We start from the raw sequence: 13,235 nt of genomic DNA, 5'->3' as shown, positions 1-13,235 counted from the left end.
GGGTTGCTCTTTGTTTTGCTGCCGTTGCTGCTGTTGTGTTGGTTTGTTTTTTTTGTCACAAGCTGCGTGTCATATGGTCACCAGCGCCGTAGCCTGGCTTCCAACGAAGAATTGCGAGAACTTGGCTCTTTTTCAAAAGCGAAGCGCACTGGAGAAGCAGCAGCCAGCTCCGCGATGCTTCTCCGCATCCACCTCACCTCTGCGGCCGGTTACCTCTGTTTTCTGCCCTGCCCAGCCCTGGTCCCATGGGGACCTTTCCCGGAGCACACAAAGAAGGCTGACGATGGCCAGGGTGCCTTCTGCAGCCCGCCTCTGCCAGCCCCATCCCTGCAGATGGGTGCTGAAGAATTTGCCCGTTGCACCCAGGGAGTGCAGGGGCCTGTTGCTGCAACGCTATTGCTTTCGGGCAGAGTGGTTTGCAGTGGTTAAATAGACACGGTTACGTTTCGCGAGTCAAACTGTTGTTAATTTACACGGAGCCTCTTAATCTCCATCATTAAAGCTGGAGAAGAACCTCCTTCGTGCAGCCCTCTGTGCTCCCGTAAGCACCAAATCCTGGGGTATAATCAAAAACGCTTCGCTTTTTCTGTCCGTGGGACTTTGCCTTTGTTTTTCCAAGCAACTCGTGTTGCCTGCAGCGGGGACTTCCCCAGCCACCTCCATTTTAGGGCCATGCTGTGCCCATCGCTCGTTTTCGTGGCATCTCCTCTCCCTTCCCCGCATCCGCCACGGTCTGTTCACCTCCCCTCCCGCTCAGAGCTTCTCCGCAGCGATCGCTCGGGTGGAAACGAAACATTAGGGAAGAACTCAGTGTATTTTTAGCCTCCTTGAATGCGAGGTAGCTGCTGGAAACACGGAGGAGAGCTGCAGGGTACCACCGGGAGGTTTTCCGCTGGGCGCTGGTGCTCCCGGCACCGCCACGGAGCCCGGGGTGTGTGGTCCTGGCGCTGCACAAGGGATGTTGAGCACGGGATTTTCCTGGGTGGTGGTGCACATGGCCGTCTGTCTGTCCTCTCCTTACGGGTGCTGATGACAAAAGGTCCTTCTGGCCTTCCCAGAGATGATCTGCGTGGAAGCTGACAGCTGGAGAAGGGGCAGTTCAGCGATCACCTTGTTGATCTCGTTACAGGGGTGATGTGGGACCCTTGGGTTTGTAGGTGATGGGGTGGGTGCTCTGGGAAGGGAAGGGCAGTGCCCGGATGGACACGGAGAGCAGTGCACAAACCCTCCCGGTGTCCCATCCTCGTTTGAAGACCTCCTGGCTTTTCCCAGCTCCTAGCCAGCACTTGTAACGGGAAAAGATCACGGCCACTGCTTCCCAAATGTCTCCCCAAGACCTGCATGGGAAGAAGAGGGAGCGGAAAGCAAGCTGGGAGGTTTCCTTGGCTTTTCCCCTGTCAAGTTCCCCATCACCCCCTGGGATGAGCAGTCCCCAGGGCGCAGAGCTTGCTCCAGCAGGCTCGGGTGCTGCCTGGCACCTCTCCCACGTGCTTCAGACGTACAGGATGAGATCCTCCTGCTGAGCAGGCATAAATTCAACCCCCTTGGAACATAGCAGGGGGAGACTGGTGGAGGTGACACAGTGTGTCCACCAGTAAATGTGCGTGGAAACATCACCGGTGTCGTCTCACCTGTGCTAGCCGCGGTTTTGCCTCAGTTTTGGTGAGAAGAGGAGCGGGATTTGGCTCCACCAGCGCTCACGCAATAGCCACGCTCACAGCTTGCATCTGTCTGCTGCCATTGGCAAGTCTGCAAAAATCTTTGTCGTCGAGATACGTGTTTTTTAATTAGCGTCGGTTGCCATAAAGAAAAGGCACATGCTGAAATGCTTATTATTGGCCTCTCATGGAGGGGAAGGCTGCCAGTTTTTGGCGGCGGGGGTATTGATGTGTTCTGGATGGGGTACAGAGAAGGTTTCCAGCAGGGTTCTCGCTCTGTTTGCCTGAATGTTGCTCTTTTGATTGGGAGTGATTTAAGGAGAGAATGATGTAAGTTCACCCAAACAAAGTGCTGCAAAGCGGTTCTGCGTGCAGGTGCTAATTACCGCAAACGGTAATTGAAATCCCTTCCCCTGGAAGCACGCTGCACCCTCGGTCAGAGCGCGGGACCTGCATCCTCAGCGGTGCAGGAGGCCAGCAGCGGGAGGAGGAGACCTGCGGGGTGGGCGGTGTGGGCTCAGACCTCCTTGTGGACCAATAACTCCTGCCAAGTCCTTGATCGGACCGAATTTGGACTGAAACGTGGCCTTTTGTTGCTCTTTTGGTGTAACTTTGCTCCAGACTGCTCTCTGTGGGGCTGGGTACGGTCACCCCGCACCACTCGGGTTTCCAGCCAGCCAAGTAATACCTGATGGACGCGGCTGCTGGAGATCATGGAGGCAGCAGAAGTGTTGTAAGGGGCTCGGGATTAACAAACACAGAGCCACAGCCTTCCAGGGACACAACATTTAGCTTCTGCTGAAGTTATCAGAAACAGGAGTGGAAGGAGACCGGAGGAGAGCAGATTCCCGAGTGCCACCACTCGAGAAGACGCAGGACATCTTCTTAAATCAGCCTGCAATTTATCCAGAAGCTAAAACCAGATAAATTCAAGCTTAAATCACCTAAATCCCACTGGAAATCAAGGCAGACTGAAGCGTCTGGGAACAAATGGCCAGTAAGCGTAGGGGTAGGGATTGTCTCTTGGTTGGTGGCGCGTCCCTGGGGGATGACTTTTTGGCCGAGCAGAGGTTACAGGGCTGTGGCAATAGGCGGGGTGAGGTTTCTTGATCTCTTTTGCCCTGAGCTTCGTGAAGCAGGAGTCCAAGTGCTAACTTGTACGCAGAAAAGAGCGGGTGGGTGCCTCAGCTGAGCTCTGCCCCGCACCGGTGCCGGTGCCGCATCGGCAATACAGGAAGCCGCAAACAATGGGCAGCTCTTCTGGGAGCGCCGCCGAGGAAGGGCTCCCCTTCACGGGCATTTTTACCCTTCCTGCACATCCCGAAATAACCATCGCCTGCACCAGGGTGGCCGACTTCGGGCTGGCGTGAGGTTGTTGCAGTGGCATAAACAGAACGAATTTCTTCTTAGGGTTCACCACTCGCTGTAGTCCATCCCTAGCAGGACTCGGTAGCTGAACAGGAGAGCTCAGTTCCTCCTTCTAGTCCCTAACACATCCCTTGCAAGATCAGGGATCCCAGCCTCAGTTTTTGGTACAAACTCTGTTTTTTTCTCCTTGGGTACATCGGGGAGCGCCGTTGTGCAGAGGTATCTGCTTAGTCAGTGCCCTTCAGATACGAGCAGCTAACTCTTAGTCATTTCTTGCTTGAACAAATTATCTGAATGCGCTTTTGAGAACTTTTTATGGAAAATGTTGTTAAACTGAAAACAAGGGTATAATAAAACCGTAATTTAAGAGCAATTTACTGACAACTGGAGCCCTTGAATGCACTGACTTACCATTGTGGAGCGATGATACCGAGCCTGCTATTTAAACACACTCTTTGTCACTCTGAAAATCCTTGGGCAGTTTTTAAAACACTTCCAGTCTTTAATTGTTGTCCTTGTTACTCATTATAGGCTGTTGTCTGGCTGATAAATCACACATCATTCATATCACCGAAGCCCCAGCTGACACATTTGTCTACTTCACTTGTGAAATGTGCTAACTCCTGTATGACAATAGGGTAACCCAGTTTCTGCCGCAACGCTCTCCGTTCTGCTTTCAGAAGGAAAGGGTTTATCTTGGTTAGGGTGGTGGTGTTTTGTTTTTAATTTTAAGCACTTGGGAGATACCGTGCCTCTCCTTTGTTCCTTGGAGACACCTCACCTAATGAGACAGAGACAAATGCATCCCCGTGCGTGCGCTGGCAGCTCCTCTCGCCCATCCCTCTGTGCAGGGTCTCTGTTTTCGAAGTGGGAGCCAGAGGTCTGTTTGCAAAAAAATCTAAAGCGGAAAAAAAAAGCCACAAAAATAGGTGTTGACACAGCTCGAGGTTTCCAAACGCAGGCCCCTGCACCAGCGTGCTGTGCTGCCAGTGTTGGTTTCTGCACCCATCCACAGCGACTGTGGGCTGCTGGCTGTGCGTGTCTGTGCGTCTGTCCACCCAGACTGGCTTTACCCTCTGCAAACTGCGCCTGTGTCTTCCCTGCACGTCCTTAATGGCTCCGGGAGCTCCCCGGGCCTCCTTGCAGCTGAAATAACCGAGTCAGCTAGCAGGAGACAGGTTCAAAGTGAAGGAAAGCGTGGAATCCCCCGCCACGGGATGCTGAGGGCATTAGCAGCTCGCGTGCATCCAGAAGCGATGATAAGCGTGGCTGTGAAAGGGCAATCCGATGGATGCTTAGTAGGTGGAAAAACGTCACCTCTTTCTCTAGCCAGAAGCCACGTTTCTCGGGGACAGCGTGGCAGGAAACATCACAACACCCGTGTCCTGCTGTCACCCTGTGGGACCTGCCGTAGGGCACCACAAGCTTCAGCCTGGGGAGAAGGTCCCAGCGACGTCGGGTGCTGTGGTTATACGCCGGCACCCTGCGCGTGCACGGGCTGTGCTGTATGGCAAAGATATATCACATTGGCTAAGTAATGATAAATTAGAGGGCGGTTTCACATACCACCTGGTGTGGTTTCACATACCACCATATGTGGTTCGCGTTTTTAACTTTGGGGCTTCCCCTATGCTCAGATTCATTGGGCTGCTGCAAATAGTCATAGCCCTGCCATCCCTTAGAGCAGCAAAAGGTGTTTTTGTTTTGTTTTGTTCTGTTTTTGCTTTTTTTTTTTGTGTGTGACAGAGAGCATCAGGCATCCTTGAAGCAGCAACCAGAGGAATTAATAAGGCTCTTATCTCATTAGTGTCCGCACCTGCGACCCCCTGAACACCACAGGTAGTGTGCAGGGACCGTGGGAGCCAGAGGCTGGGGTGCGTCTTAGCCCCATCCGACCATGGGGGGCTGATTTTTGCAGTGAAGGGAGAGGCATCCCGATGTCTGGGCATGTGTGACAACAGGCAGGGAGCTGAAGCAGGCGATGCTGTGTTAGGGGGGAGGTCGGAGAGGGGTTCTGGGGGTCGCCAGCCCCTGTGCCCCCCACAGAGGCAGCCCCAGCTGCCCACCCCACGCTGCCCTCTCCAGATCCCCTGATTTCTGGCAGATAGGATTACGCCTGACCTTCCGCCCTGTCTCAGAGAGAGCCAAACCTCTTTCGGATCTAATTATTTTCCATTTTTGTTTAATTGTGCACATCCTGCTGCTGGCTGAAAAGGAGCACGGCTCCTGCCGGGGCCGGGAAGGACGCCCGCCCCTCGTCCACAGAGGGCTTTTGGATAAGCTCTCCATCTATTGGGGTTTGTTATTAAAACCCCTGTATCTCTCGGAGGTCCAAAGCAAGTTTCCCAGGCAGTGGTTTTGGCACTGTCTGGGGTCTCTCCAGTGGTGGCTTCAGACTCAGCCCTTGTGCAGGGAAGAGGAGCCCGGCCAGGGCCACCTTCATCCCCCCATCCTCCTCCTCCTCTGCAAGGCGTTGCACTGGGCTCTGCTTTTCCTGCAGGTTTTGCTACATCCATAGTTCCTACGCAGCGAATTCCCCTAGCAGTGCGTTGCATCCTTTTTTTAGTGATCTTTTTATTTCTCAGCTTATCCACGCTGCTGCAGAATCCCATGGACTGTGCCAAGCTGGGGGCCAGAAGTGCCTACCTAAAGGGCTGCCAAATTGACCCAACAGCAGTTAGAAATGTGGGGATGACGGGAGAGACCTGAGATCCTTCTGCAGGAGGAAGGGAGAAAACAAGCCGGGTTTTATTGCACCAGGGGCTCGCCCTGCCGCAGGTCTGAAAAGCACGTAGCATGTGCAGAAGGTGTCGTGCACAACCAGTTGCTCTTAAAAATCAAGCAGCCTGGCCAAGCAATTGCCTTTGTCCACAGTAGGTGATAAAAGGCATGGTGTCGTGCCCATGTTTGGTTTCCTGGTGCTAGCGGTGGGGGCTCGGAGGTGGTCACAGGAGGGGTGGTGAGAAGTGACTCGTGTCGAGCTGCAGCCGCTGCTGTTTGCAGTCATCCTGTCGTCCTTGCAGCACAAATCTGCCTTCGTCAGCTTTGTAAAATAATGCTTCAGACTCGTGTGGACTTATGCACACTCTGGAACCGATGGAAAAAAATAGCGAGAGCAACGAGTAATAGTAATGAGACTGGTCCGCAGCCAAGACCGAGTGCTTCAGGCGAAGGAAAGCTGCACAGGCTGCTCTCGCAGAGGAAGTTATCCCAAATTCCCACCAGCAAGGGCGGAGGGGAAAGCAGGGATGGGACCCTCCCCACTGCAAAGACGCCTGAAGGCGTTGGGTGATGCTTCTCTGCCTGCAGCCTTGCCCCTCTGCGGGACCACCATCGGTGGGCACGTGGTGGCAGGCAGGGGCGGCAGGGATGTGACAGCATGTCCTGTGGAAGGCCTGAGATGCTGCATCCCACCTAAGTGCTTCCGAAAGCAAAGGGTCTTCAGCACTAAGGCTTTCCTCTTGCTTTCCTGGCCTGTATGCGTGTTTAATTACTGTGTGAAACAGCAGAGCTGCCCCGAGGTGTTTTGAGGGTGCTCCTGTCAAAGTACCCCGTGCTCGGTGCCCAGCTCAGGGCAGGGGGGTTGTGCGTGGATCCCCCAGAGGGTGCAAGCAGGCTGAGCTCAGGACGGAGAGTTAAGACCCAAGATACAAGCTGCTTTGCATTGCCTCATAAGCTGTGTGTGTCGTGTGCCCGCAGCAGAGGGGACCTGGAGGCCCACTACACCTGTGTGTTCTTCACAAGCTCGCTTAGGTTAAGCTCACTTTTCCAAATCCGGTTCTGAGACACCAAAACAACAGCAAACGGGGTGTGAATCCGCAGCATCTCCGCAGGCACAAAGCTCTGACATCTCCGTCCTGCCACAAACGCCGCGGTTCCTTCCCTACCGAAGCTGCGTCATGGCGTTTCCCCACGGCTCGGCGTGGCGGCGGCGAGCAGCCGGGGAGGAGGCCGGGGCTGTGGAGAAGTACGCACCGACCGCCACAGAAAGTTCCAGCGGGAGCCACCGGCGCTTCCAGCAAGCCATCTAGTGGCTTGCTATTAAAACAGTTGCACGCCTCGAAACGGGAATGCGAAGTGGAGCGAGTGCCGTTCGGGGCGGGGGGGGGGGGGCAGCCTGCAGGGTTTGGCCCTGGATGTGGTAACGAAATGCGAAGTGGCGGCTTTTTTAGGGTCACGGTGTGAACGGGTGTTGGGAGTGTAGGGTTAGCTGCGGCTGCGCTTGGGTCTTCCCAGGAGAGAACCTACAGGCGGACATCCAGAGCTTCATTTCATGGGAGGGGGTTCAGTTACCTCAGAAATACATAGTCAAAGATTTAGAGCAGCTTCCTCTACCGTATGGGTAGGAGATGTCTGACAGAGGCAGAGAACGCGCAGAGGAAGGTCTGTGTTTCTGTGGTGTTTTTTTTTTTTATAGCATGAGAACTCAGGGTTTCACTTGGTAAAATTTGGGGTCAGGGTGTTTACAGGAAACAGAAGGAAATAATTTTTCAGAGACACTCTCAGGCGTGACCTGCTACAGTGACAGAAAGTGTGAGGGCTCCGCAGAGGGCTTTGGTAGGCTGCGTGAGACAGCTGTGGCTGGGAAGCATCGGCAGGGCCTTCGAGGGAGATCCTGAGCTGTCCCGGGCTGTTATTTTATAAGCTGTCCAGAAAGACCTCGGGGTGGAGATTTCACAACATCCTTAGGCGATCTCTCCCTGGGTGTCCCCATCCCTACCCGTAGGAAGTAGTTTCTTCTCATCTGACCTCATTGTCCCGTGCTGCAATTGAAACCTCTTACTAGCATCCTCAGGAGACACGGAGAGCAGCTTGTCTGCGTCGGTCTCCCACACCTCAGACAAATGACAGCCTGGCTGATGCGTTTTTTGTGCGCAACGTGGCATTTTGACTGATGTTCGCTCTGTGACGCTTCCTAACCCCAGGCTCTTCCCCGTGGGCCTGTTCTCCGGCTGCTGCAGCACAGCGGTTCCTTCCCACCTGCGTGCACAAGTTTGTACCCTACATAATGCTCTTTTTTTCCAAATTGCCTCTGGTTCTGAAGATTGTTTTGCTTCTAATCCAGTTTACTGGAGTGTTTTCATTTCTCCCAGTGCGATACCCGCGCGCTGAACGCATTTATCACATCACCCATATCACCAACGAAACGCCGGGTAGTGTCGCACCCGGGACAGGGCTCCTTGCTCAGCGCATCCTCCCCGTCTGACGATGAATCACCAGTAACGACTCTTCCCATATGGTTTTCTGATGAGTTGTGTGCCCACATTACAGTAGTTTCGTCTGAGCGTGTCTCTCTGGTTTGCTGGCGAGGAAGCCATGTGCAGCAGTGTCTAATGAATATCAAGATATATGACGCTTACTGCTCCTCCAGTTATTCACAGGCCAGTTACTCTGTCGCAGAGGGAAATTAAATTGTTCTTGACAAATCTGTGTCAGCAGTCACTTATCATCTTGTTATCTTCTGAGTACTTACAAATAGCTTGTTTCATTATTTGTTCCATCAGTTTTCCAAGAGTTCGAGTTAAGTGACCAGTTTGTAATTCCCTGGCTTCTCCCTTTGCATATTTTTAAAGCTAGATCCCGCATTTGTTTCTGCTTGTCTTCTAAAACCTCTCCTATCTGCGGTGAGCTCACAGACCAGCAACAGCTCTGCAGTTGCTACAACTGAGCCCTTCCCTGAATTCCTCTGGGGCAGGTTGTCACGCCAGGCCGGTGAGCGAACCAGCACCTTGGCTCGCTGGTCGTCCCTCTCCCGATGCCCCTGTGGGATGCCTGCTTTCTGTTAGGGCTCTTGCCCATGCCAGCTCCTTTTCTGTTTCCTAACCAGTGCTTTTAAAAGGTGAAGCTTATCATCGAAAAGGTTAGGCATAATATTTCGGTGCTTTTAAAAGGTGAAGTGTATCAATGAAAAGGTTTTGCATAATATTTTGCGTAGTCTGCAGTGATGCTGGAATTGAGCTGAATTATGGCTTGGATTAACAATAACACAACTTCACTGAGCAGCAGCAGAGCTGTGTGGCCACAGAGGTGGGTACAGGCAGTGAATTTCAGAAGTGCCCGGTAGCTCTTGGTGCCGATTTCGGCTCACCTCGCCCTTAGCTTGGTTGTCGGAGAGCGGTGACCTCCTGCCTGGGAGAGGCATGTTTGACAGAGCCTAGGAGACGTTCGTGCAGTGGCATCAAGCGTGCAGGGATCCCTTTGTCGTGTATTTACCCTGCTTGAGTCTATTTATTTATTTATTAGGTCTGTTTGCTCATTTCTCAATTCTCTCTCTCTCTCTTTTTTTTTTTATTAATTCCTTCAACAGGAATCATTAACCAATGGCAACAGGAATCCAAGGATAAAGTGATTTCCCTATTGTTAACCCACCTGCCTTTACTGAAGCCCGGAAACATCGAAGCAAAAGTCGAATACATGAAACTCTTGCCTAAAATCCTGGCCCACTCGATCGAACACAACCAACACATCGAGGAGAGCCGGCAGCTGCTGTCCTACGCCTTGATACACCCCGCCACCTCGCTGGAGGACAGGAGCGCTCTCGCCATGTGGCTCAACCACCTGGAGGACCGCACGTCGGGGAGCTTCGGCGGCCAGAGCCGGGGCCGGTCGGACTCGGTGGACTACGGGCAGACGCACTACTATCACCAAAGACAGAACTCCGACGATAAACTCAACGGATGGCAAAACTCTCGAGACTCGGGCATAAGCGTCAGCGCTTCCAGCTGGCAGGACAAAAACCTGGCGTGCGAGAACGGCCATCTGCCCCTCTACTCCTCCTCCTCCGTCCCCACGACCATCAACACCATCGGCACTAGCACAAGCACGAGTAAGTACCGACAGCAGCGCTGGTGGGAGCCGCTGGGGAGCTGGTCCCCCCCCATACCACTAGAAAACATTTCTTTGCCGTGTTTAGCAAACGGGCTAGTTTCATCCGGGCCATAGAAAACTCCCCTTTATTTTTTTTTCCCTACCTGCTTTTTTTTATTTCCTGCCTGCCTTTTTTTCCTTTTTACTTTTTTTTTTTTCTCTAATCCTGTGGGATTTTAAAAGAATTGGCAGCCGGAGAGGAGGGAAAAACAGCCAAGAAGCTGTAAGAGCAAAAACGCGTGTTATGGAAGGCGGCCCCTTTTGTTTCATGTAGCTCCAGCTAGGTTTGCAGCTCACTTTCCAAAAGTTCCCAAAGCGAGCGGGGAGCTAATGCTTCGTTTCCAGAAGTGATCTGGGGACATGAGAGCCTCCCTGGAGGGAATGGGACTGGGGCCCCGAAGCTCAGGCATCATTTTGGGAAGCGGGGCTGGGATCCGGGATCTTCAGGGCGTATCTGAAAACATCTCCCCTTATTTGCAGTGCGTAGAGGCGCGAAGCTGATGGCGATCGGTGGGTTTAGACGCACATTCCTCCACCTTTTCCAGGAGGTGGAGAGTTGGGAAGCTCTCCCCCTTCCTCTGGCCCTGCCAGGCTTTGGTGGGAGCGGTGGACGGTGCCGAGCCCATCCCCAGGTTTGGACACTTGGCGGTGCTGCAGGGTGCTGCTGTTGGAGCTTTACCGGTGGTCGTTCGCGGAGATGTGGTGCGGCCAGGACTCTTTAAAGCAGCCGTTGGTGCCTGCAAGTTGTCCTTGGGAGAGGAGGAGCAGTACATCCTCCTAGTGAGGCTCGGGAGCCCCTCTGCCCACCCGTGCTCTCTGTGGAGGACTCGAGCAGAGGCCGTTGCATCCTTCCTCACAAGGCGGTGCGGCCAGCACCCGGTGACCTCTCTTGGTTTCCATAACACGTCACTGGGTCACGCTGAGCATGGGGAAGCCAGGCCAGCTCGTTCCTCCAAAACATGTTTTTTATCCCCATTTTAGTGCAGCCTTCTCAACCCGCCCTTTCCACCTGTCCTTGGGACGACGTTGTCCCTAGCGATGCCGTAAGGGATGCAGAGAGCGCTTCGGGGAGGAGAGGCCTCTTGTGGCGAGGGCGCTGGCTTTTCTATCAGCATGTGGAAACCCACAATTGAATAGCTGGAAGCTCTAAAATGCTCACTTAAGGCTTCTGGTTTTCTTCCATTCCTGTAATCGGTGCTTTTTTTAGGTGGCATTTCAAATCGACGATATGAGATGCGGCTCTGGGTTTATTGCCGTAGCGGCCCGGTCCCTGCCTCTCTGGTCTCCACCCTTGTCACCCAGAGATTTAGCAGAAAGGTCTCAGCTTCTCCACAGGCTCCAGATGACATTCCCATCCCGTCCCCAGTGTGTATCTCTCCCAGCCCCGCGTAGGTCAGGGCATCTCTGGCAGCACGGGTGGCTTTGGAGCAGAGTCGGATGGCATCGGGCTGGCAGGCGCAGTGGTGCGAGGTTTGATTTGAAAAAATTACCTCCTGGTGATTTTTCTGGGGGGCCCTACCTCGTGGTTTTTGCATGCCTGGCAGTTCAGAGGCTTCTCGTCCCCAGGAAAGGATTAGAATAGGTGGATTCAGAAGGGATTTGGGTCCTCGTGTCGTGAGCAAAAAGCAGGGAGGACCGAGCGTAATCCGTGGACGAGGATGATGATGGGTGAAGGTGACTTCCCAGCCCTGCTGAGGAGCTGGGATTGAGCCGTGCTGACACCACCTCCGCAACAGGACGAGACCCGAGATGTCAGTGAGGTTTGGGGTGTTTACCTAAGAGGGGAAAGGCCTGAATGACGCCAAATGGGGCCTGCAGGAAAAGGGCCTGCGCCCAAACGAGCCTCGCACCGGGTGCAGCAGGTTAATCATTGATGGTGGCTGAAGCTCCGCAAGAAGCGCTGGGTCTTAAAGGACGCCTCTCAAAAATCCCTCAGTGTTTCTGTCAGCCTTTCTGTGCACAGATTCTCTCTGGGCAAAAGCAGTGACCCTCCTCCAGCCCAGTGGGTCCCCAAGCGTTGGCACCAGACAAAGCAGTGCCCAAGATGCTGCGTGGCTGAGATGTCTCCTAAATTCTCCCAGAAATGAGGTGTGCGCTGTGGGGCTGGGATAAGAGCAGCTGTGGGGCTGGCAGATGTTCAGCCCTACCCGCTACCCCGGTCCTTTTTCGGATGGCCATGTCCCTTTGCCACAGTGGTCCCGGCCATGAGCCCCTGGCACAGCGTCCCCTGCCTGGTCCAGGTCCCAGAGGTGCCACTTCCCATGGCACCAGCACAGCCCTCTGATGCAGCTGGGGGATTTACAAAGCCCACACGAAGGGAACCTTCTCAAAACACCGATTTCTAAGGCCGAGCAGGTTTGTGGACACATCCTCAGCCCGATCTAGACATTCAGCTGTAGCTTGCACAAACCACCCCATGGTTCCCCGGAACCCCAATAATGCATCAGGATGGCTTCAGCTCAGATTTTTATTCCAGCACGCAGACAAAAATACACATCAAACAGGCAAAGCAGACTGCATTTTGCACAGAGGGTTAGCAGCAGCAGCCTCCTCCAGGTAGTGTCACCCAACCAAGTGTTTTGTACCAGAGGCTGAGCCTCACAGCACCCAAAATTGCTGACACTGACGCCTTCTTTGGGTTGGAGCTCCCGCTGATGTATTTGGTGGCAGCGTGCTCAGACAACAGCCAGAGACCACGCTCCATGTGTTAGGTCGGGAGCTTCCTTAACGCAATATTTGCTTGGACGCGAGCACAGTAAGTCCACAAATAGATGCTAAAAAACAAACACGGCTGGTCAGCCTTTGTCCCAGCCCCTTGAGTCGCTCAATATGTCCGCAAATCCTTTATTCCAAAGCAAAGCCCTCAAGCCATCACTGTTTGTTTAGGTTTTCTTGCTATTATTTTTGAGCTCTCCTCTCCCTTGGAGGTGTTGATCTGGGCAGGGGCTTCACCCAGCAGCAGGTTCCAGGCGCAGCCCATTGCTGCAAAGCTTCCGACACCGAGATGGGGCGAAGCCCTTCCCAGGGGAGCCGCGTGCTGATCTTGGCCGAGGTGCTTGCGCCTGGCGTGGTGGCACAATGAGACGTAAAAATATCATGGTGAAGGGTTTAAATGTGGGTTTAAATGTGGGTAGCTGACGTTCACGTGAAAATTCGCCCTGTGCTGTCCTCTGCATCTCTGGCTCAACGTAGACCCCGGTTCGCATGGTGCAAGCAGCTCCGGCTTTCTCTGCTGGCTGCTCAGGCTTGCAGCTCGTTTCTAGCTTTCTCTGATGGCATCGACTGATGTTAGCAAAGGGGCGAGCAGGCAGAAAGCGGGCAGAAAGGCAAAACTGCCCCGGG

At 53.7% G+C, this 13,235-nt stretch overlaps 1 protein-coding gene across 5 annotated transcripts in view; it reads left to right on the top strand.

Moving 5' to 3' along the window:
* SAMD4A (sterile alpha motif domain containing 4A) overlaps nucleotides 1-13,235 on the top strand; it is an 83,487-nt gene that overhangs the window by 39,022 nt on the left and 31,230 nt on the right. For all 5 annotated transcript variants that reach the window (XM_080594427.1, XM_080594430.1, XM_080594426.1 and 2 more), the window contains exon 3: nucleotides 9,334-9,852. In XM_080594427.1, the coding sequence (XP_080450553.1) occupies nucleotides 9,334-9,852 (519 nt within the window). The remainder of the gene's footprint in view (nucleotides 1-9,333; nucleotides 9,853-13,235) is intronic.

Source organism: Anser brachyrhynchus (genome assembly GCF_964034855.1).
Source record: "Anser brachyrhynchus genome assembly, chromosome: 5".
Classification (NCBI taxonomy): Eukaryota; Metazoa; Chordata; class Aves; order Anseriformes; family Anatidae; genus Anser; species Anser brachyrhynchus.
This window is presented reverse-complemented; position numbering and strand designations above follow the sequence as displayed.